This window comes from Anolis sagrei, chromosome 1 (genome assembly GCF_037176765.1).
Source record: "Anolis sagrei isolate rAnoSag1 chromosome 1, rAnoSag1.mat, whole genome shotgun sequence".
Classification (NCBI taxonomy): domain Eukaryota; kingdom Metazoa; phylum Chordata; class Lepidosauria; order Squamata; family Dactyloidae; genus Anolis; species Anolis sagrei.
In genome coordinates, this window is record NC_090021.1 from 170,200,327 (window position 1) to 170,226,084 (window position 25,758).

Here is a 25,758-nt window from a genome sequence, read left to right on the forward strand (position 1 = left end):
GTACAAAATTATCATTGTTACAACTAAGTCTTCATCTCCATTTCTTTAACACATATTTCATATAATGTTGAGGATTCTAACAATTTTAATTTTAAGTCCTTTGGTTGTATTTTCTTATTTCTTCTCACTTTGTCTCCTGATCTCCATATCTTCTTTTCCGGTTCTTCGGTAAAAATTGATTTTAATTTTTCATAACAGATTATTTCACATTAAAACTTTTCTTAAATTCTTTATTATTATTATTATTATTATTATCTGCAAAGAAAGTTCTACAGTTTTCATTTAGATTGTTAATAGGTTAGTATTTATATCATTTTATCATGCCATCTCACTTTCTGTGTTACATCAAATATATTTTCCATCTAACATCTCTTGGGTTCAAAAACTCTTCTGATTTAACCATAATTATTCAGTATGATAATATTTATATAGTTCATTTTTAAGAACTTTCCCTGATAGCTCCTGAGGCCCAGCTCTCTCAAACTTCTCTTCCCCAATGTTTTGCTCCCACCAGCCTGTCTAGCTTTCTCTTATATTACACTCTCTTCTCCCTCTCTCTCGCTATACATACATACATACATACATACATACATAAACACATTGATATAATTCTATAATTTCTATATAATTGATGTTGTGCATTTTCCATTTATAGTATTTTCAAACCCATCCATATTTCAGTATCTTCCTTTTTTCCTTAGAGATGCAATAGCTTGATCCAATATCCACCAACTCTGATATAGCCATAGTAATTTTGTTGTTGTTGTTCATTCGTTCAGTCTTCTCCGACTCTTCGTGACCTCATGGACCAGCCCACAATTACATATGTTTTATTTAGTGTATTGCTTTTTTCTACATTTAGTTCAAACATACTTACCCAGCATCTGACTATACATGCCGGAGGTATGTACTTCTCTCCCTTTCCTCATTTATCCACTGAGGTAGATACTTCACAAGGAGACCTATTTCTAGGAGAGTGGCATGTATGTTTACTATCTCAAATAGTCTGATAGGAGAGAAACACTCTGTAATGAAGTACATTGTGTATAGATACTTCCTCTTGCAATCTCAAATCTTACATTATTTTAGCTGCAGAAATATTTATTTATTATTTATTTAAAGTATTTATATTGCGCCCTTCTCACACTGAAGGGGACTTGGGGCAGAGCGCAACATATATACAGCAAACAATCAATTCCAGAACACAAAACAAACTATAAATATACACAAACATTAAAATCAATTGTTAAAAACCATCTCCAAACAGCCAATTAATGGTAATGTACGTCGCTGAACAGACAGGAGGTCATGATGCTTAATCTGTTTGTTATTTGAAAATCCAATTTGAGAGAACTATTGGCTGTTACGCAAAAAGGAAAATAATACCTTTACTTGAATTACAACTAATAAATCCTTATTTACAATGTAATATTTTTAAGTATAGAATCAGATGTTTACTACTGTATCCTAGAAAAAAAAAGACAAAAGAAAGCTTTTAATGATAATAATAATCTTTATTTGAACCCTCCCACCATCTCCCCAAAGGGACTCAGGGTGGCTCACAAAAGCACTCCAAGGGCCACATGCAAACAACAATGAATAGTTAGATACAATGACATAAAGATAATCAACAGTGCATAAAAATCTCATTAATAAAATTAAAGAAATTTCAAAATTATAAAACTCCTAAAACACAGTGGAACCCACAGGCCGGCTTTCTGTCATAACAATCAATCACCCGAGGAGTTTAGTTATTTTAAAAAATATTTTAAGGGACTGAGTCCACAACTTTTTCTTCATTCTGCATGCTTTCTGTATAAAACTGCAACTTTTACTTCCATTCCAAAAGCTTCACACACTGATAATCTATGTGAAGGAGTAGATATGTAGCCATAATTCTTACTAGGAATTTTTTTTCATTTTATTTTAAGCAACAAACAATCATAACTTTCTTGAATGAAAAGACATTTAATTTCACAGCAGCAGATCTACCGGGAGAAGATATTTGTAATAATGTCCTGTACGAGGTCTGCATGACTTAATCAATGCATAAATATCAATGCTTGTTTCTTTCCATATCAGGAATGTCTGGAATTTTTTAACATACCAGAATCTCAATCTTCCAACTATTTTTTGATGGATAAACGGTGGAACCTTATTCATTACAGTAAGGTGAGATTTAAAAAAATGTTTTCTTGAGGTTTTACATTAATTATATTTTGACCATAGAGTCACACTGGAGAACCTAGAGATTTCTAGAACATTTCTATTTAAATTCATGAATAATCAATGCGGCAAAAGTAAAAAAAAATGCAAAAGGGAAGGGACAACTGTACATCTAAAACCACCGACAGACATCTGAAACATGTAAACCATTAATAGATTCCCATGATTAAATTTATGGATTATGAAAGTAACTGTATGTCAAGTCACCTGAGAATCCACTCGATTGAATTTAGTAGTGCCCACTTCTGACTATTTCAAAGCAACTCATCAAACACATTGAGCTTTAATGAGTTTCTCTTCAGCCAGCTGTAAGACACCTTTTAATTACAAATACTGTGAACTCATGCTACTTTTTCTCCCCTCCCATACTGATAACTAACTGGCTGCATTTGCAAAGTCTGGTCCACCCCCCACCCCCATTACCCCAATCTATGGGTGTGTGCATTTTTAAAATATATGATATTTAATAATGTTTGTTGTTCTACTGCAGACCTATGTCCGTGATATTTACCCATTTCGAAGATCAGTATCCCCCCAACTGAACCTGGTACACATGCATCCAGAAAAGGGACAAGAACTTATTCAGAAACAGGTATCCTATTTTCCGATGGAAATACCAATGAAAAATGTGGTTAGCCCTTATACTTCAAGTTTCATGAGTTGGTAGGAAGATGATAAAGGCTTGCAACTAAGAGCCATCCCTTGGTGGACATAATGGACAGAGATTTTCAGTGGTTAGTTACCCCATACCTTGGTGACTTGGCTTGGGAAGGTGGGGGTTGACTCCTTTTTGCCCACTCGGCTTTTATTGATGCTTTAATTTGGCTTCATGTGTTATTTGCATCTATTTTTGTTGGTAATTTACTCACTTTGTTTTAAAGGTTATCCCTGCTTGTGAAACCCCATTAAAAAATTGCATCCGCCACAATCTTCTTAAGCATAGAGGTGTAAATGGAACCAAAACGTTGTCTCTCTGTTTTATTAGGTGTTCACGCGCAAGTTGGAGGAAGTTGGCCGGGTGCTTTTCCTCATTTCTCTGACCCAGAAGATCCCTGTGGCCCATAAGCAGTCACATGTGTCATTGCTGCAAGAGGACCTTCTCCGCTTGCCCTCTTTCCCTCGCAGTGCTATTGATGCCGAATTCTCACTCTTCAATGATCCACAAGGTATCTGAGAGAAAAGGTTTGCTGAGATTCCAGTGACTTGGGTCAGCTGAGAGATTCAGTTTGGATACAGTTGAATGTCTGCTGACAGTCTTAGCATCACATTTAATAATGTTATGAAGTTATTATTAGTTCAGAAAAGTGTGAGAAGATAAGACTCTAGTTTGTTACCACTTGGGAGCCCCCCCCCCCCCCCCCGCAAACACCAACTGCTGCTCTGGGCCAGAAAGGGGGGGGCGGGGCAGAAAACACTTCCATCTTGTCTTTTGTGCTTTACTAATAATATAATATAATATAATATATTGTGTATATATATATAATATTTATAATATTATAATGTAATACAATATAATAGTAATACAATATTATAATTATATATTTTATATTACATGTAATATTACTAATAATATTACAACATAATGGTATAGTACAATATAGTCTATATAAATAAAAATGTAATGTTCATTTGTGGGATTAACATAACTCAAAAACCACTGGACAAATTGACACCAAATTTGGATACAAGACACCTATCAGGCCAACGAGTGTCCATCACTCATAAACACATTGAAAAACACAGCAGAAGAGACTTTAAAAGGAAAAAAATTACAGTGCAAAACCACAAATATACACAAACACACATACACAAATATATATAAACACACACATATGCATATATACACATACAAAACACATATACACAGAAAGGGGAAAGGAAGGAAGGAAGGAAGGAAGGAAGGAAGGAAGGAAGGAAGGAAGGAAGGAAGGAGAGAAGGAGAGACAGAAAGAAGGAAAGAAGGAGAGATGGAAAGAAAGGTAGTGAATGAAGGAAGGAGATAAGGAAATAAAAAGTGAAGGAAGGAAAGCGAGAGGGAAGGAAGGAGAGAAGGAACAAAAGAGAGAAAGAGGGAGGGAGGGAAGGAAGGAAAGCGAGAAGGAAGGATGGAACCAAAGAGCAAAGGAAGGGAGAAAAGAAACAGATAGAGAAGGAAGGAAGAAAATGGGAAAGAAGAAGGAAAAGAAAAAGAGGGAAGGAAGGAGAGAAAGAAAGGTAGGAAAGAAGGAGGGAAGGTTTGGCCACAGTCTCTCATAAAAATATTGAAAAACACAGCGGGAGACTTTAAAAGCCAAAAAAAATTACAACATATGCGCATAGCCACATAAATACACATATACACAAATATATAAATACACACGTATACACATATATATACACACACAACACATATACACAGACTGGACCACAGCAACGCGTAGCAGAGGACGGCTAGTAATATATAATACTGATATTGTATTATGCTAATATAATATATTGTATGTATATATATCTTGTAAGCCGCTCTGAGTCCCCTTCGGGGTGAGAAAGGTGGCATATAAATGCCGTAAATAAATAAATACATAAATATTTCTTCTGTAAACATAGCAATGACAGTCTCCCTGAACACATCTGTGAAAACTACCTATCACTATAGGGATTTTCTTTAGAAGACCAGACATTCCTCGTTGAAATAGGTTCCTGGCTTGAAATTAATATAGCCCTTCTTTTTTTTTCCAGCTGGAAAGGAGCTCTTTGGCCTCGACACTCTTCAGAAAAGCCTGTGGATCAAACTACTGGAGGAGATGTTTCTGGGGATGCCCAGTGAATTTCCCTGGGGGGATGAAATTATGCTGTTCTTGAATGTATTCAATGGCGCTCTGATCCTACACCCTGAGGACAGTGCTCTGTTGAGGCAGTATGCTGCCACAGTAATCAACACGGCAGTTCATTTCAACCACCTCTTCTCTCTTAGTGGATACCAGTGGATCCTGCCCACGATGCTTCAGGTGATTTTCTCCTCTGAGAGAGAGGAACAGGGATTGAGTAGGTGTTAGATAGTAGTAGTCGTAGTAATAAAGACCTTGGCCTGCACTTAAACACAATCGGTGCTGACAAGATTACCATCTGCCAGCTGCAAAAGGCCACCTTACTGGGATCTGCATGCATTATTCGCTGATACACAGTCCTAGACACTTGGGAAGTGTCCAACATGTGATCTGCTGTGGACTCATCTTGTAGTGTTTCAAATAATAATAATATTTTTAAAACATGTTATTTGTAGGTAGCTCTCTCTCTCTGATGGGACTCAGGTTGGTTCACAAGAAAAACAAAAATGGCAAACATTCAATGCCAAAAACAAATAAACATCACTCAAGGCTGTTCAAATGAATGGGCCAGGTTGATTTGGAAATGCTTAATCTGCTTTGGAAATCCTTAATCTAGGACAGTGGTTCCCAAACTGTGGTCCATGGACCACCATTGGCCTGCAAGAATGAAAATATGGTCTCACCATTACTATACTGTTGCCTCAAAACCATGCAGCAACTAGAGTGGTTGGTCTCTTAAAATGGGAGGGGAGAAGCTGACTTACCCATGAAAAATTACTACTACCACACCAGCTCTAGATTATTAAATATGGTTCTCTGTGAGCGAGCAGATGGCGACTACTGGAATTGCATTTGTTTTGTATCAGAAACTAAAGCTGATGAGGTATATCCAATGCAATTTTCTGAATCAGCACCTCAAATAACCAAAGCAAATCTAAAGTCGACCAACAATTGATCTGTAACCCTTTTGTTACTAATGTTGGAGAGTGGTCCCTGGTCAAAGTGGTCCCTGGTCCAAAAAAAGTTGGGAACCAGTGTTCTAGGACAAGTGTGCTGATTTTGTTCTTTTGACTTCTGTGTGTATATGACCTTGTTGACATATGACAAGCCTGCTAATTTCAAGGGGATTCCTTAGGTAAGGAATATTCAGAGGTGGTTTGCCATTGCTGGCCCCTTTTCCCCCCTTTTTTGGAGACATGGTGCTGGTTCCTTCATCTCAACATTTAAGGGTGTAGTCCAGGGGTAGGAAAGGTGCCACATTTTCCTTGTGCAATCCATCATAACCCTAGTTACATGGCGCCAGCAGTCACTCAAAACCCTGTGGCATGTCCCTCTCCATTTAACCTGATTTGGGGACAATTCTTCAGTTGTAAACCTCGCCCAGTGCAAGAAAGACATCTACAAATGTGGCAGTTTGTCTTTTTTTTAAACTCCCATTCTTAGGTCTCTTCTACAGCACCATATAATCCAGATTATGAAATCAGATATTCTACATTATATGAGTCTACAGTGCCATATAATCCAGTTCAAAGCAGATAATCTGAGTTTTATATGGTACTGTAGAAGGAGCCTTAGCCACCTTGTCCTCTGAAATCCAGTTTAATGATGGCCCAAAGTGATATGGGTGGTTATGGGCAAATGTGGAGCAAAAACTGCCTCCCTGTGATATTGCCTCTCTATTATTCAGAGCAATATAAAATCCTCACAAAAGCAAAAGATTGTCTGTCTCTTTGTATATGTGTATAAAGAGAAATAATATGAGAGAAAAACAGAGAAATTGATTGAGAGAAAGAGAGAGAGAGAGAGAGAGACTGTGTCAAGTCAGGAGGCTGTGGTTTTTCCTTTGAATATGTTTTTAATTAGTTGTTAAGGATTGTAACTGTTTATATTTTAATATTTGTATATTTTTAGGTTTAAAATTATATTTCATTTGGTTTTACTGTAAGCCGCTTTGAGTCTCTCTTGTAGAGAGAGAAAATGTGGTATAAATGATGATGATGATGATGAGGTGTGGCCCCATCTAGAATGTGTGCATTTTTCCAGCACAGGGCTGTTCCAGCTTGTAAACAAACAGTGTTTTGAAGTATTTTCTCTTTGCCCAGGTATATGCTGATTATGAAAGCAACCCGCAACTGCGTCAAGCCATTGAATTTGCCTGCCGCCAGTTTTACATTCTCCATCGTAAACCCTTTGTACTGCAGTTGTTTGCTAGTGTTGCTCCCCTCTTGGAGTTTCCTGTAAGTATTTTGTACCGATTTTGACAATATTGGTAACCTTATCTTAGCTTACATGATAATTGCTAGCTACACATGCTGGTTTGGCCAGCAAATGGAACAACCCATGGTTAAGGTAGATGTGATTCTAGTAATTTCTAGTAGATTTCTAGCATCTATTCCATATTTAGGCAATCGGGCATGCTGGCTCTTTTCAGATAGCCAGAGAAAAAATGTTGTCTTCTTTCAGAAGGAGGTCAAAACTGGCCTCTGAAACAGGCTACACCTTCTTTCAGTGTGGCAGATTTAATGACATTGGACAGACTCCTGCACCTTGTTATTTCAACAACTGAAACAGAAGCACAGATTCTATTCCAGGCCACTTCAGTCATTTCCCAAGCCTGATCAAGATTGTATAGCTCATCCATACCACATATTCCAGTGCTTCCTCCACAGCTAAGAAGTTCCCCGAGGGGTAGGCTTGCTCCAAAATTCCAACAAATTGTACTACTTTTCTTGAAGCCCCACCAAACAAAAGTAAGAGATGCCAATCTTCTCAGTTGGGATGCCCACTGCCAGGGCCAAATGGGACAAGGCCTGTGGGGGAGAGCAAAAAACAGCATAAGTTGGTTAGAATTAAGATCTGCCCTTTTAGCTCCACTCCATTTCAGCCTCTTCCCTAAAGGATATGTGTTATGCTTCTCATGGAGGACCTCACAACTCATTCTTATTTTACAAATCAAAGAGGTCCAATTCCAGATTGCTTTATAGGGAGGTACCCTTGCCATTCTGCTGGGCAAAGAGATTGCTGCTCTGTCAAACAGCTCAGCATGGGAGAATCAATTGTGAATTTTCAGCAGATTATCTAAAGAGACATACTCAATTTCTAAAACTTGAATGTAGTTGTTTTCCATCCAGTCTAATGGCACTTCAGAAAAATGACCATGGGCATGCTTGCATCTCACAAGAATCACAAACTGCCCAGGTTTCACGCAAGATTTTGCACCCAACATAGACCAACTGGTAATCCTACTGCAGATGAACATGCTCTGTCTCTTCACTCCTCTTCTACTCCACACCCAAGTGATCAGGAAGTTTCAGGAAGGGAAAGCTCAGGTGGTCATAATATCCCTCTTTTCACCTAGGAGATCTTAGTTTCCAGTCCTGCTTCACCTTGCGTTAGTAATTCCATGGATCCACATCCAGACCTTTGGAACCTTGATGTAGACCAGCCATCTAAGAGCCCTTCCAGACAGGCCCAAAATGCAGGGCCTATCTCGCTTTTACCTGAGGCATCCAAATGATTCCTCAGGCAAATTAATGTGGAGAAAACTGGGTTTTCCCAGTTTACTCTGCATTAATTAAACACCTGGAAGTTAACCACCTGAAAGGTCCAGGTCTTTCCAGGTGCAGGCCCAATGGGGATTGACTCCTGAGACTGCTCCAGCAGTCCCAAGGAGTGTGGGGGGGCGGGGTGTCAAGCTCCACAGCCATCCTGGTTCTTCAGGTTCCTGGAGCGTGAGGGAGCCAGGATGGTAACCACCCCCTCCCACGCAGCCCCTGTTCTGCCAGCAGGCCCTTCCAGTATGATTTTGGAGAAAATTGGAGGCTTGAGGGGATTGGATGCTATCCCAGGCCAACCTTTGTTTGATCCAGGATGGCATTTGGCCACCCCTCAAGGAAAAACCTGGGGTTTGGGTTGGGGTGGGGATTGAAACCCAGGAGGAAGTGGGTTATTTTAACCCGCTTCCTCCCAGGTTTTAGGTAAGTGTAGAAGGTCTTAACAGTGGGATCAGAAAGACCTTGGTTACTTTAACTGAGTCATTTCTACTCTCTTGGCATCAGAAAGAAACTAAGCACCAACATTTATGAAGCCACCTGAAAAGTCTTTACCTCATTCTCAATAAAACTTTCACCACATATTGTAATTAGCTATGGAGAGAGCGAGGAAATCTGCTTTTCTGAAGACAGCATTATTGCAAATAGCAGCTTCAGGAGCATGATTTTCACCAGGAATATGGCAAAGGGAGGAATAACCACACATACCAAATGCCTACATACACAGCACCATCTCATTACAGGCTTAGATTACCCTCGAGTACCGTTTAATTAAAGGAAAGAAAGAATGGATAGGTCAATTAAATCAACAATCTAGTTTGGCCCACTTCCACTCTAGACTTCCTGAATTTACCCAGCTAAGTACAAATAACTCTGTCTCTTAGAAATTACAACCATCTCAAAGCAATGCCACCTCTGGATTTTGTTTGCTTTTTTGTTTTCACATGGGTCATGGGGCTATCAGGTTCATACTGGGGTAAAAATGGCAAAACTCATCTATCTGAAATGAAACCATTTCACATGTGCAAGCATAAACGACATTGAAGTGAGAACTTGGAAAATCAGAGTTGATATTGATTTTCCCCCTTTTTTTAAATAAAGGATGCTACAAACAATGGACCCAGCAAGGGGCTCTCAGCTCAGTGCCTCTTTGACCTGCTTCAGTCCTTAGAAGGAGACACTCCAGACATCCTGGACATTCTAGAATTGGTGAAAGCAGAAAAGCCACTGAAATCATTAGGTATTTTCAAAGATTAACTTTTTGTGTGAAAGATACTATTTTTTCCCTGTCATTCCTCAAAATATGTTCGGTTACAATGTTTGTTTTTTTAAAGGATTATAATTAATATAAATATACCTTGTGATTGTACAGCTTTGCTTATAAAACATAGAAAAATTAAAAGTACTGTTGTTCTGCTCTTGTAACCATTGAGTTCACAATAGCCATTCTCACAAACGTTTGTTTTCCATTTTCTTCTTGAAAGTACTAAATTGCCTAAAGGAGCATGAGGAAAGGTTTTTTTTCACATGTAGTGGACTTGCAGAGAAGCAAAAAAAATTGGGAGAAACTACATACAGCATGCCAACACGTCTTTAAGTTTAGATTCCCCATGAAATCAGAATTTTATTTATTCGGCATAACAGACTTGAATTTACCATTAAATTCTAATGATGACCTTATGTTCACATACCTGACTATAGCCGCCAGAATTAGCTATGCTAAACATTGGAAGCAAAAGGAAACACCAGACACAGATGAATGGATAATGAAAGTGAAAGAGATCAAAGACATTGAGAAATTTACCTTTTTATTAAAGAAAAATTCAGGAACCCTGATAAAATACACATACTGGTCCAAGATAGAGGAATATGAAATAATGAGGAAATAAAACAAACACCAAAAGACATTACTTTCAATGAAGAAACAAGAATAGCCGATCTTTTTTTCATTATTATTTTTATTTTATTTCATTATGAAGAATTTTTACCCTCAAATATAAAACATCTTAATACCGTTAAAGATAAAGCCACAAAGGACTAAATAGAAGTCACCAGGACCTTCCCCTTTTTGTCTTTTTTTCTTAAATATTTATCTTTTAACTTTTACCTATACACACACACACACATACATACACATACTAGCCATCCCCTGCCATGCGTTGCTGTGGCCCAGTGTGATGATCTGGAAAATAAAGTAATGAGAAAGATTTGGTTTCCAATATATGTAATTTCTTTATGCTTGTGGTTCAACAGTATTTCTTGCTGTTTCTTTGTCAGTGTTGATGTGGAGATTGTTTGGTTTGCCTACTCTGGAACATGCAACATATAATTGTCCTTTTTAGGGGTCCCTTTCAAATCTATGATACTATATCTGTGTGTAAATCATATATATCTATAAATATCTATGGCTGGATGGCTCTTTGTCAAGAGGGCTTTGATTATGTTTTCTTACCCTGGTGAAGGGAGTTGGACTGGATGGCCTTAAGTATTTTCTGTTGGTCATGGGGGTTCTGTGTGGGAAGTGTTCCCCAGTTCTGTCATTTGTGGGGTTCAGAATGCTCTTTGATTGTAAGTGAACTATAACTCCCAGTAACTACAACTCCCAAATGCCAAGGTCTATTTCCCGCAAACTCCATCTGTGTTCATATTTGGGCATATGGAATATTCATGCCAAGTTTGGTCCAGATCCATCATTGTTTGAGTACACAGTGCTCTCTGGATGCAGGTGAACTACAACTCCCAAACTCAAGGTCAATGCCCACCAAACCCTTCTAGTGTTTTCTGTTGGTCATGGGAGTCCTGTGTGCTAAGTTTGGCCCAATTCCATCAATGGTGGAGTTTAGAATGCTCTTCGATTGTAGGTTAACTATAAATCCCAGCACCTACAACTCCCAAATGACAAAAATCTTTTTTTTTAGTCATGGTCACTCCTTGAGTTAGTAGGTGTCTTGTGGCCAAATTTGGCGGCAATTTGTCCAGTGGTTTTTGAGTTATGTTAATCCCACAAACGAACATTACATTTTTATTTATATATCTATATATCTATATATCTATATATCTATATATCTATATATATATCTATATATCTATATATCTATATATCTATATATCTATATATCTATCTATCATCTATCTATCTATCTATCTATCTATCTTTGTATCCATTTCCTACTATCCTATCTTAGTATTGTCGAAGGCTTTCATGGCCGGAATCACTGGGTTGTTGTAGGTTTTTCCGGGCTATATGGCCATGTTCTGGAGGCAAATTTTCTCCTGATGTTTCGCCTGCATCTATGGCAAGGACCTCACTACCTCTGAGGATTCTTGCCATAGATGCAGGCGAAACGTCAGGAGAAAAATTGCCTCCAGAACATGGCCATATAGCACGGAAAAACCTACAACAACCCACTATCTTAGTATTGTTCTCCCACTTTACATGTAAAAGAAAAATATCTTTCCCCGACCTATTCCCTGCTTTCCCAGATTATCCTTAATAAAAAAATATTTTAAAAAATAAATTTCCAAAAGAAATGTCACATAAATGTCAATAAACTGGTTTGGGATTACAGGCTTTTGTATATTATATATTGTTTTTACTTGTTAAAAATGGTTCTATCCTAATCCATGGCTCTTGGGTTTTATAAGTAGCTGGAATCCTGTTCTTTCACTTTAATTACAATGCAATCACATCCATGTTTACTTGAAAGTCCCAGTATGTTGCACAGGACCCAGTCTCTTGTAAAGGCAGGAATTATAGTCTTACGTTGCAATCAGTTCACTGCCTACAGAGAAGTATGACCTACTCGTTTTGTTCCACGAATGCCCCACTGTACTGTTGAAATGACGGCTGCAGGTTTTTAGTGTTTATTTATTCTGCTTAATGGCACAAATTATCTCTAAAGCTCCAGGCAGGGGAGGCTTTCCTTATCCCTAAATCTGAAACTAAAACTGAAAAATAATTACTTGCCTCAAATCATAAGGATAATAATCTATTGAGAAGACTGCAATCAAACATTTGACGAGAGCTGACTTTCCTGGTATTGCCCACATTTTCTCGTAATTAGTGTCTGTTTTCTTTTGTCAGATTTCTGCTATGGCAATGAGGACTTGACCTTTTCCATCAGTGAAACCATCAAGCTGTGTGTAACAGTTGTAGCATATGCCCCCGAGTCATTCAGAAGGTAACATCTGTTTGGGCTTTTGTTTGTTTGCTGTTGTTTTATTCCTGAATGCCATTCCAAAGAACTATAGAGTGTGCCAAACACGCAGGGAAATATAAGACTCCAGCAGAAATGTTTAATAGGGATATTTATCACAGCACTGTTTGTAATTGAAACAAAAATGGCTTTTTAAAAAGCTCTTTGACAGTCGAGTATGGTGCCTCAGAGAGTGGCGGGATCTCTTTCTTTGGAGAGTTTTAAACAGACGTGAGATGGCCATCTGTCTAGAGTGCTTTGTGTCTTCCTGCAAGGCAGGAGGCTTGACTGGATGGCCTCTGTAGTCTCTTCCATAGCTCAATGAATCTATTTTTTAAAAAAATATTATTATTATTATTATTATTATTAGACTAGTACAATATTTTTGCTATCAGAAACGTTCTAGTTGCTTTTAATTTTGTCGAAAATACCCCAGTTTTTCATAATCTTAGAGACTTTCTTCCATGTCTCTATGATTTAAGTATGGTTGACCTTTTCTGTAACATTTTAATAAAGATTAGAGAATTCTACCATTAATTAAATAAAAGAATATGCTGGTAATGTTTCTCAGCTTCATCCAAGTTTTAATAATTTCAGATTGTCAAATCCCTTCTGTGTGCTTCCTTAAAAGCTTTTATTCTTTTTTTAAATTATAATTTTTATTCTGAAGAAAAAAAATCTGTAGTGATACAATAAAAGAAAGGGAACATTTCATGAGTATAGAAAAGAGGGAAATAAAGTGAGAAATAAAGAAATAAAACTAATTTCTAAAAGATGAGAGAAAAAAGAAAGAAAAAAAGGAAAAAATTCCTAAAATAGAGCAAGAGTGGAACAGAAATTTGGTACTTCCTATCTTTGCCACAAAGAATTAATATCTAAGGTAAAGGTAAAAGAGAGTTATTTATATAGTGCTAGTACTTTTAAAGTTTTGAATCCAGTCATTCCATGTATTTCATATAATAGCTTCTTCTACTATTATTTCCAGATTTTCATTTTTCAAAAAACATTTATATATGAAAGAGATTATATTTATTACTCTGATCAGCATGAATCCTGGTCAAGGATTGATATGGCTTGGATATCTAAAACCTTGATGACTAAAATTAACAACATCAGAATAATGCCAAGAACAATTACAGATCACTGCCCACTTGAGATCAAACTAAAAACTGAACCCCCGAATTTTAGTTGGAAACTAAATGAAAAATTAATTACTCAAATAACTGCTATTCAGAAAAATAAAAGATTGCTAAATGAATTTTTTGAAATAAATAACACTAAGGAAATAACGGTAGAGACGCTATGGAATACCAGTAAGGCCTACATGAGAGGCCAATTTATTCAGCAAAACTCAATTAGAATTAAACATTGAAATAAAAATCTAAGAAATTATGGAAGAAATTAAAATAAAGGAAGATGCACTAAAAAGAAATCCCAAGGATGAAAAAACTAAATTAAGTTGAAAGATCCTAAGGAAACAAATAGACATGATTCAAATAGAACAAACAGGAAAAAAGCTAAGATACATTAAACAAAATTATTTTGAAAATGCGAATAAACTGGGCAGATGGCTATCCAAGAAAATAAACCAGTAAAGACAACGACAAATAATAACATTAGTACGCATGGATGGGAAAACGTATAACACTGATTTATTTATTTATTTATTTATTTATTTTATTTGCATCATTTATATCCCGCCCATATCAGCCCGCAGGCGACTCAGGGCGGTCTACATATCGGCACAATTCGATGCCATCAATACAATACAACAGCAAAAACAATTAAGTGCATTTAGATAAAAAAGACAAAAAAGACAGTGCATAATAACAATTTAAAAAGAGCTATATCCTCTCATTCCAATCCTCATCCGTTTCATCGTCTTGGCCGTTCCTGGGTCATCTGTCCCCTCATCTGCACTTCTGAACTATATCCTTACTTTGATTTTATTTTCCAACTGTGCCAATTGTCCCAGTCTTCAGATGCTGATGGTCCTTGAAGCCCTGGTCCCCTGTTACCTTCAGAGGCTGAAGAGGCAAACCTCCCAAGTGGAGACAGTGACAGCGGCTCGAGAAGAAATTGCTGCGACAGCTGCTCTTGCTACATCCTTGCAAGCCCTTTTGTACAGTGTTGAAGTTCTTACTAGGTGAGATGCCTCACCTTTGTGACCATGACGTCTGTGTTATATATGTATTTTTCCCATACTAATAATGGATATTTGTCATAACTGTTACAGTGAGGATTTATTTATTTATTTACAGTATTTATATTCTGCCCTTCTCACCCCACAGGGGATTCAAGGTGGATTACAATGTATATATTCATGGCAAACATTCAATGCCATAGACACACAACATAGATAGGCAGACACAGAGGCAATTTAACATTCCAGCTTTTCTTGAGGATATTTTGGCCACCAGGGGAGCTTTTCCTTCACCGACCATTTGTGCCACTGATGAAGTACTTCCTCATTCTTTGCATGCTTACTGAAGATTTTTATGGCCTCATAAATTATTTAAATTTGCCTCCCCGCATAAGTGGTACCTAAATTTCCTACTTGACAGATGCAACTGTCTTTCTGGTTGCAAAGGTTGACAGCAAGCTACACAAATTGGTCAGACACTTCAACCCAGGCTGACTTCGAACTCATGACCTTTTGGTCAGTAGTAATCTAAATGCAGCTGATTCTCAGCCAGCTGCACCACAGTCCCTGTGTGGACTTCTCACATTATCATCCAAATAAGCATTGCTTATTCAACTATGTTGAATTGGTTGATATTCTATGAGATAGTCATTAAAAAGCTAGAGCAAAATGTGCAGCAGAATATACCTCAAAAATAAAGTTTTTTGCAGTTTAATAAACTTTTCCCATGTTTTTATGATAGACCCAATTAGAAAATGACATTTATAACCCAGGAACAAAAAACATGTTACATAGTGTTGTAGCATGTTAAAAAATCCAATCATTGTGATATATTCAGTTTTGTCACTAGAATGAGTCACCGTATGGTTGAGAAAGGCAGGCTATAAATGTCGTAAATAAATAAATAAATAAATGAGGTCTCACAGTCTTATTTTTTTTAATAAAAAAATAGGCCAATGACTGCTCCCCAGATGAGTCGCTGTGATCAAGGCCATAAAGGAACCACTGCTGCTAACCACACTATATCATCCGGAACAAACACCAGGTAATTCATAGCTGATAGCTTTAAGCATCCATCTTTCTTGTGATACTGTATGGGTTTTAAAGGGAAAAATTGCTGGAGGAGACTGGGACTTAAGCATTACCTTGCTCTATCAAATTAAAGGTTCATTTAGACTAGTGTGTTGTCAATCCAGTTTTCAGCAAGAACATGATAAAGAACGTTATAACCCTTTGTTTTCTCTCTAGCATCTCACAGCCACATATAGTAACTCAGGATCTGATAATCCTGCATCTGCCCTTGACATGGAAGGAATGCAGGAGTGAAGTCAGAACCCGAAGCTAAGGGGCAATCTGACATCACAGTGTTTGAGTGAAAGAAGGATGAACCAAGTTAATGTGCCTGTAGCTCCACTTTGAACATGGGGACAAGAGTTGGAGACACAGGCATCTCTTTCCTGCAGACATTTATCATGAAGAGAGAAGTAAATGTCTTCAGAGCAAATAAACTATTAGAATGATTTTTTCCCCTTTTTGCCACTGAAATTTGCTGTTGAAATTTTGCCACATTATTTTTTGAGAAGAATTTGGAATGGAGATGGGGTTGTGTGACCAATATGATCTAGGGAGCTGCAAGGGGCTGTTTGATATAATAATATTTATTTATTTATTTATTTATTTATTTATTTATTTATTTATTTTTCACCCTTCTCATCCCGAAGGTGACTCAGGGCAGATGACAGTACACATACATGGCAAACATTCAATGCCACTTTGTATAGACAGTACACAGACAGACAGAACAGAAGGAGGTGCCATGGAAGGTTGGGCTCGAGTCCAGGGGGTGCTGTTGCTCTATCCTCTATGACAAAGAGCTGTCAGGACTTCCTCCTTCCTTTTGGTCGCCCAGCATTTTCTGATCTTCTTTCTTTATGGCGTCGTAAACCACCTCCCCCGCTTTTAGCGGTACCTAATTTCTCTAATCACAGCTAAAGCTGTTTTCGAATTGCTTAGGTAAATAATGAGCTAGGCTGACAGTTGGCAGCTCATGCCAACACAGGGCTTAGAACTTGCAACCTTTTGGTTGATAGATCTTATAATTGCTGATGATTTACCAGCTGTGCTAAACCTCCGGCCCTCATACAAGTTTCTGCACTATCTTTCATACAAGTTTCTGCACAATGACTTTGATGCACACCAAACACTTTCTTCAAATGTTATTACTAATCTCTGCTGACCAATAGGCAAGCATTCGAGGCAGCTTGCAGACAGGGCTATGCTTTCACTCTTCTATCTACACCGTACTGTAGTAGGGGTGTTGTCAGACCTGGCATGAGATGTAAGTCAGATCCTGCTTTTTTTTCTTGTGAAATGTTCACTGTGTTCTCTTCATTTTTAGGTACCCAGAGCAAGGAGCCAAGCTGCACTTTATCAGGTATTTAAAGACCCAGTCTCCCTAACATTGTGATGAACTCTTCCAGTGTGCATCTTTCTCTGGGTTCCTTTTGCAGAAATTGCCACACGTGATGTGTGTATGCATGAAAAGAGAACCAGAGAAAGATTATCTTTTCAGTCCTTGAGCTCCTTGGTATTTCTTATTAGGATAATTACTTTTAGCAAGCCATTATTTCCTTACTAAGGTACATGTTTATATATATTTACCATATTTATGTAGCATCCCTCTCAGCCTGTAGGTGACTCGTGGCAGTTTACAGTTGGTACCAAGACCATAAAATACAATTAAAAACATTAAAATATTATAAAACCATATCAAATTCAATAACAAACATTAGCGTCTCCTTGCTGTAAACATTGGCCAATCACATTGTCGAATTGTTTCACTTTCCTATGTCAGTTACACTGTACTTGCAAGTGCTTGCTCAAAAAGCCAAGTCTTGACTTTTCTTCGGACTGTTAAAAGGGAGGGGGGCGATCTGATATCCCTAGGGAGGGCGTTCCATAGCCAAGGAGCCACCACTGAGAAAGCCCTGTCTCTCATCCCTGCCCATGGTGCTTGTGACGAGGGCGGGATCGAGAGCAGGACCTCCCCAGACGATCTTAAAGACTCTTAGGTACATCACTGTTCATAAAGAGGACACTGTTACAATCTTTTTATTTTGAATGAGATGGACAAACAATTCACATACTGCTGAGTTATTCCCACATGCCAACAGATGAGGCAGGAATCTAAAGCTAACGTTCTGTTATTTCTGATAATTTCTTCCTTCTTTATATCATTTTAAAAATATCTTCTTGCTTAGCCAATAAGGCATATTATATATTAATTCAAAGCACCTTGTATTTAGGCAGGGAAGGATTAAAAATGTGAAATAAATACGGTACCCACAGTTTTTTATTCTTTTTTGATTTGGCAATGGAATTGTTAGCAGAATTATTAAGGAAAAATGTTAAAATTCAAATACAAAATGTAAAAATATTGAGCATAAAGTAAATTTATTTGCAGATGATGTTTTATTAATTTTATTAAATCCAAAACAATGTTTATAGCAGCTGTTATTAGTTTTGAGTACATTTTAGATACATTCAGGTATCAAAATAAATAATGATAATTCAAAAATATTAACTATAAACATACAGTTAAGATAAAAAACGTCCAATTTACTAGTTTTTCAGGATTTGGATATTTAAGGATTCTGTTGACAAAAAAGCATGGCACATCTTAGGTATATACTATAAGCCAATACTTTCCTGAAAGTGAGAGAAATGGTCAACACTACAATTATTGTTATTGGGCGTTGTCACGTTTTACCTATTTTTTAAAAAAATTCCTATTTCAAACTTTTTCTATGTCAGTAGGAAGGATAAAGTGTTCAAAATGGCAAAAAATTGAAAAGTTCATAGCTGGAGGGAAATCCTTAAGACTTATTAACAGTACTAAATATGGTCACCTGTCATGGGGAAAGTTAGTCCTTCCCAATCTAGAACTGTACTATGGTACATTCCAGTTGGTTCAATTAGAAAAATTTGTAAAAGATGACAATTCTATATCTTAAATACAAATTGAGAGAAGCACATTATTTAACCATTATATGGAAAGCAATTTTTCAGATAAAGTTAAAAAGCCATAAGAAAGAATATGGGATGCTGCAGGCTTTAGATTTTTCCTGTCTTTATGATTTTGGAACCTGTGTGCAGCCGTATTAAGAAGCTTATCCCAAGTTAACTTGCACCAGCCTGTCTGCATTGTGGGGTGTCTGCTGGTTGATGTAACCCTCACACTGGCTTAAATATCTGTGTAGAAGTGTTCTAATGTCCCATATACACTGGCCATGTATTACTTCTTGAAAGTGAGTTTCAAACTCTGGTGACCAAACAACAAACTGCCACAATAGTGTGTGCAAAAGATTAGAGGAGGGAGAGAAGGGGAATCTCTACCACGTAAAGAGGATCACCACTAGTTTGGAGATCCCACTGCTGTGTTAAAATTATAAAGATTATAATTTAAAACGACTTAAACACAATAATCTGAGGTAACCTTAGTATGAACACTGGCTACCATCCAATTTCAAAAAAAGTTTTCAATTCTTGTTGGACCAATGCTTTCAAGTAGTTTGGAATGTGCTGAATTCGCACTCAGGGCTCAGAACTCTGGGGTAACTAACACTGAGATTCTTTTAAAATGTCGCTGCCACCATTCTGGAAACTCTGTTTCTTCAACTGCTTGGAACTTCTTCACACAGAGAGGCACTCTTGAGACAGTTGTTAATTACCAAAGAACAAAGTTGTTTATTTGTGTGGATTTCAAAAATACAGGCACTTAAGCGCAATGGTTGCAATAATGAGATGGAGCTTTTTGGTTACTAAAAATACTGTTCAATACTTAGTTCCAAAAACAACTCTTCACTCCCTCAGGAAACTAGCAGAATTCCCTCTGACTAGAATTCCTAAAACTCCAGACAGTCCTTTCCCTTGGATCTGTCTATTCTCTATACTAGCTATTCTTCCTAATAGCTATCTATCTTTACTAACTGACCACTTTGGCTCCTTTAACTTCTCCTCTCCTAACTCTCCCAAAACCTAACTTGCTTCTTTAACACGCAAACCCTGACTCTTCTTCACCACTCAGACCCTGACTAAACTGTCAGATTTTAAAACGCACTTTTTCAAGCAATTTTTTCTGCACTCTAACTAAGCTCTGCCCACTTTCTCCCAGCCAATCGCAAAGGCTCTCCACATTTCCCTCCAGGCTGCTCCTAAGCTCCGCCTCCTCTAGGAAATGGATACTCTAAGATGGCTGCCTCCATGCACCATCTCAAAAAATGGCTGCCAAAATACTTGGGCCTACTTTCTGAGCTTTTCCCAGGCCTAAAAGATAGGCAATTCATCACAGTGTGCAAAAGAAAGCTCTTTATTTGCATCCGTACTTTGTGGTTTCTATAATTACTCTCCAGGGCTCAAAATTGCTCTAGGATTTCCTATATGATCATCCACATAGCCAAATTATATCCGCCAATACCTGTTTGAAACTGCATTAAACTGCATCAGTGTAAATAGGCTTTATAATGAAATTGACATGAAAGGGAAAGAAGACAATGGAAATAACAGAAAAAGAATTTTGATTTTGGACTCCTGCTTCATCTGCTGGCACATAAGAATAACCCAAAAGTACATGGATTGCCCCTCCATACCATCCAAGAATGCACTTCCACAGTAAGTTCTAACTCTCATCCTGCATCTTTTCCCCTTTGTGTCCTTCAGAGAAAACCTTCATTTGCTGGAAGAAGGCCAAGGCATTCAACGGGAAGAGCTGGATGAACGCATTGCTAGGGAAGAATTTAGGCGGCCTCGTGAGTCCCTTCTCAATATCTGTACTGAATTCTACAAGCACTGTGGCCCTCGCCTGAAGATTTTGCAGAATCTAGCTGGTGAGCCAAGGGTGACTTCCTTAGAGCTGCTGGATGTTAAGTCTCATATGAGGTATCGTTTTCGAAATGCATGCATCTTAGAAAATAGAAAATGTAATGCATCTATCAAACTGTTGAAGTATATGTGGCTAAAATATCTCAGGGGCTTAATGTAATGTTATCACAACACATTAAGCAAAGCTCTTCAGCTTTTGGGTTTGAAATAGAACAAACAGCATCCTTTCTGTTACAGATACTCCCAGGTACCTTCGTTCCTTCCTAAATTTGAGTATGGTAAAGAAATTATCTATTCTATCATGTAATAGAAACTACAATACAAATATACATAACATTGCTAAGGCATGCTTTCGGGAAATCTGTTGCCATTCTGTTGTGAGAACGAGTATCATTACACCTTTCAGTTTATATTTCCATTTGGAGAAATTGTCTTTTTTCAGTGCTTCGGCAACAAATTATGATGGTTGGAAAACCATCATAGTCATCTTTTAGACTATAGTAGACAAGATATCTCTGGGACCAAGCCCTCAACTACACTGCCATATAATGCAATTTGGTGATGCTAAACAAAATTATATGGCAGTGTAGATGGGATTTAAGAAACATATTCTGCCTTCTATTAAGTTTTGGTAGGTTTTGAAGTTGACAATTTAGCAGTATTTCAGCTATGTTTAGTTTTTAGAAATACAAAAGTAATGGAGTGAAATGTTCCTTTCCTTAAAGCAGCATCTCATAATTTTGTATATTTTGTAGTCACATTTACTTAGAAGGACAAATATGTCATAATGATATTTACTTAGAAGGACAAACATGACCCCCCCCCCCCAAAACACACACACATATAGCAAGGCTTTTACATTAATGTAGCTTATTTTTTTACAGCTATTGCATAACTATTGTAGGAGTGGTGCTAATGCAAGAAAAGAATTAACAGGGAACTTGCTCTGGATGTATTAAGCACTAGCCCTTAGTATGGGATCCAACAAATGACAGGGGTTACTCTCCATTATCAGCCTCCCTTAAGACCCCAAGGCCTTATTTATGTTCTCTGGCCTCTTCCAATTTTGTCCTGAAAACACTTTCCACTCGAAATGACCCCCAGTAAGGGACAATTAGCAACATAACCCATTTCCCCATATGATATACATTTATATGTTGTTCAGTGAAGTGGATTGAAGGAGACCCCCTGAAAGAAGTTAACCATGATTCCTGTGCATGCTGGAGGTTGTGTTCATGGACTATTCTACTAAATGGGATGTGTTTTTCCAATAATGTAGTAGTCATGATTCTTTGCAGAGGAGCTCATTTTGTAGAATCTCAGATTGCCCTCTAAACAAGCCATGATTTTAGGTTGGCAGAAATTGCACATTCCCTTCTGAAGCTGGCACCCTATGACACCCAGACGATGGAGAGCCGTGGGCTCCGGCGATACATCATGGAGATGCTACCCATCACTGACTGGACAGCTGAGGCAGTGAGGCCGGCCCTTATCCTCATCTTAAAAAGATTGGATCGTATGTTCAATAAAATTCACAAGATGCCTACTTTGAGGTGAGCAGGTGTGACGGAAACCTCCGGGGGTCCGTTTCTGATGTTGCAAGCCTTGAAGGAAGGGTGTGTCATTTTATTGACAGTGTTTTGCTGCACTGAATTCTCACAGCAAAAAAAGAGAGAGAGAGAAAGGAAAAATGTATTTCTCCTATTGGTGTGTATGCATGTGCAACGATAGAGGAAATGCATCTTTATGTAGAATCCACATCAACGTTTTTAAAAACGTAGCATGCTCCTCAAAACTAGCATCCAGGTTACCATAATTTCTAAAATCACCAATTATTCTCCGTTTTTAAAAATTATGCATATATTCTTATACAGACAGTTAAGAGGTACATGTACATTTGGTGATAAAGCCTATTTACTGACATAGCATTAAAATACATAGTTAACAAATCAGATGTGTTCATCGCATGATGTCTTTTCCAAAAGAATTAAGTAGTAGCAGGGAAAGAATAAGGTTAGGTTACTATTCCACAAAGAAGAGTAAATTCAGCATATTGAAGCAACCTTTTTATTCAAAACTAACAAGCTTGTGTCAGATGTAGCCACCAGGTCAGGTAAACCTTGCATAAGTAAACAAAGCTATTGGAATGCTTTAGAGACAACTTGAAGGGTTCTTCCAAAATGCATCCAGGGATGCATTTTTTTCACCACTTTTCTTATTATTTCCATTATGGTGACTAGATTTATAGAACTATACATTTTTAACATGCTGGGAGTAATTGGTAACGTAACAGCCTTGTTCCTCATATGGAAAGAAACAGAAATCATTCCAGGAGTTCTTGAATAAATTCAGTTTTCCTGCATCCCTATGCCTTGTTTTGCTGTTCGTGCAATCTCAGTAAAGGATTCCAGGGGCAGATACTGCTTACCTTGTTAGTTATAGGAAAGCATACAAAGCTACAATACAATTGGCTGGTGTATGGTCCTGTTCTTTCCCAATTCAAACTTTATTATATTGTTTACTGTAGATAAGATGCTACAAACCAACATTAAAACTTTATTTTCCACACCCCCTGCCATCTTCCCATTGTTGAAGCTGCTAAACTATCTAGTTAGGTAGAAGGTAAAAATGAAACAAGGAAACTTTGTCAAATATATTTTGTTAAAAGCATTGCTAACTGAAGTGTGCTTTTACACCTCAATATAGAAGGCATAAGAAGGATTTAGGTTCTAACCCTGCTGAACAATTGAAAGTAGACCTCTTTCCAATCATAAAAGAAAACAAGTTATTTTAGAACAGGGGTCCACAAACTTTTTAAACAGAGGGCCAGGTCACAATCCCTCAAACTGTTGGAGGGCCGGATTATAATTTGAAAAAAACATGAACGAATTCCTATGCACAGTGCACACATCTTATTTGTAGTGCTTAAAAACAATACAATAATTAAAATGAAGAACAATTTTAACAATTTTAAAAGTGTCTTGGACCAGTCCTTCCCTGGATTGTTTATCGGAGGGCCTTTCCAAACAGCCAGACAACCCAGAATATCAAGGCAGAAAATCCCACAATATCAGCTTTGAACTGGGTTATCTAAGTCCACATTGCCATGTATTCCAGTTCAAAGTAGGCAATGTGGGATTTTATCCAGCTGTGTGAAAGGGGGCTAAGATACTACATTATAGCAAAGTTGTGCAAGTGGCTCTCAGTTTTAATAAAATACTTGCTGTTTTCTCAGCAATATTTCTGACAGCCTTCTTTGAGCCCTGATGAAGGAGTTGCAGTGATGGGTCTGATTCACCAACTCTTATCAGCCTGTAGATTTATCCAATTTATGTCAATCTGTTATTTTATACTGAATGTATAGTCAAGAGCTAATCTTAAGCAAGTGAACATTTCTCAGCAAATATATATATATATATATATATATATATATATATATATATATATAATGATGATGTTATGCCAGGGCAAGCTAAATGCAAAAGGCTGCTGTGCATTTCACACATTCACAAATGCACAATAACTGAAATTGATATGTTGCTAAGAGGGAAAGAGAAATGCAAGTGAAAACATAAATATAAAATTGCATTTTCAGAATATTTACTTCTCAAAAGTATAGCATTCCCAATACTTAAAAAAAGACAACATTAAAATATTCAAAGGCCAAACCATCTGGGGGGTGCTGAGACTTGTAGTGCATTAAAAAAACTTTTTCCATGCTGTGCCCTTGTCCACCTTTGTCACTTGTTCCGTTTGTTGTGGGCCTGGATATTTTTGTACCGATATCAAAGCATTGTGGAGATGCCTTGTTGCTGTAGGTTCTGTTTCTTCTGCGCAATTCTGCTTTTCTGGGCAGCTTAGGTAAGATGCTTCCATTGCAATGTCCGTTGTTGCTGTCTGAGAAGTGCACCTTTGGTGTCCGTTTGGTGTCAGTCACCTTGTTGCCGGGTTTCAGAGGGTGTCAAATGCCTAATGCTACTACTATTGTGTTCCAGGCGACAGGTTGAATGGGAGCCTGCCAGCAGTTTGATTGAAGGGGTTTGTTTGACACTTCAGAGGCAGCCAATCATTTCCTTCTTGCCTCATCTTAGGTCACTGATCAATGTCTGTGTCAATCTGGTGAGTAGCCAAAATGCCAACGTCCTGCCCATCTGCTAAGCTTCCTTCTGTGGTTGAAACTCCCTTGGAAATAATCTTGTGCCAGTTGGTGTTTTCCTGTCCTCTGCCTGATCACAGAAATAAGCATCTCAAATGACACTAGAAAGGGTGGAGTCCATTTTCAAAGTGGTGCCTGGGGAGAGAACAGGAGGAGAAGCCCATGTCCAATGGTTGGTTTTTGCTGCTTTCCATGCACCACTTTGAAAATCCACTCCTGCATGTTGCGCCGAGAGTTGAGGGCTGCAAGTTGGAGAGTGGGGTGGTGGATGCTGCACACACCTGGTAACCGACTTGGATGAGGGGTGGGGGGATGGAGCTGGAAAAAGAACAATTTGTATGGCTCTGCAAAAGGGCATCAGCCATCAACTAATTTGGGAAATCGCCTAAGTAAATTTGCAATGTTCACTGTCTAAAATCACTTTGGAATGTTCCTGTACAATGTTCATATTCTCCTATCCCTTAACTATATGGACTTGCTGTGCAGGTGCCCTTTGGCTATTTCGGAATATTGCTCCCATTATCCTAGTTTTTGGCCACACTGGCCAGAACTGCTGACCCAATAACCAAATCGGAATAGCTTTACCTGCTACTGCAATTGGCATGCATAGCCCTCTTTTGGCAAACACAATTAAATTTCAAGTGTGATAGTTTTAGAATTAAAAAGGCAAATCAGAAAATATAATGCATTATCTAACAGTCTGCATGGTTTCAATCAAATTAAGAAACCCTCTCAAATCATAGCATAGAAGGTGTTTTTCAAGTGAAACTTAAAATACGCATTAAATTAACTGGCTCAT

The 25,758-nt window shown here is 37.8% G+C and overlaps 1 protein-coding gene across 11 annotated transcripts in view; it reads left to right on the top strand.

Annotated features, from left to right (window-relative positions):
* Positions 1-25,758, top strand: part of UNC80 (unc-80 homolog, NALCN channel complex subunit) — a 180,294-nt gene that overhangs the window by 118,158 nt on the left and 36,378 nt on the right. For all 11 annotated transcript variants that reach the window (XM_067470300.1, XM_067470309.1, XM_067470302.1 and 8 more), the window contains 13 exons: positions 2,083-2,172; positions 2,717-2,818; positions 3,212-3,392; positions 4,945-5,213; positions 7,136-7,270; positions 9,686-9,824; positions 12,669-12,765; positions 14,756-14,926; positions 15,876-15,968; positions 17,322-17,357; positions 20,642-20,860; positions 22,156-22,356; positions 24,799-24,922. In XM_067470300.1, the coding sequence (XP_067326401.1) occupies positions 2,083-2,172; positions 2,717-2,818; positions 3,212-3,392; positions 4,945-5,213; positions 7,136-7,270; positions 9,686-9,824; positions 12,669-12,765; positions 14,756-14,926; positions 15,876-15,968; positions 17,322-17,357; positions 20,642-20,860; positions 22,156-22,356; positions 24,799-24,922 (1,857 nt within the window). The remainder of the gene's footprint in view (positions 1-2,082; positions 2,173-2,716; positions 2,819-3,211; positions 3,393-4,944; positions 5,214-7,135; positions 7,271-9,685; positions 9,825-12,668; positions 12,766-14,755; positions 14,927-15,875; positions 15,969-17,321; positions 17,358-20,641; positions 20,861-22,155; positions 22,357-24,798; positions 24,923-25,758) is intronic.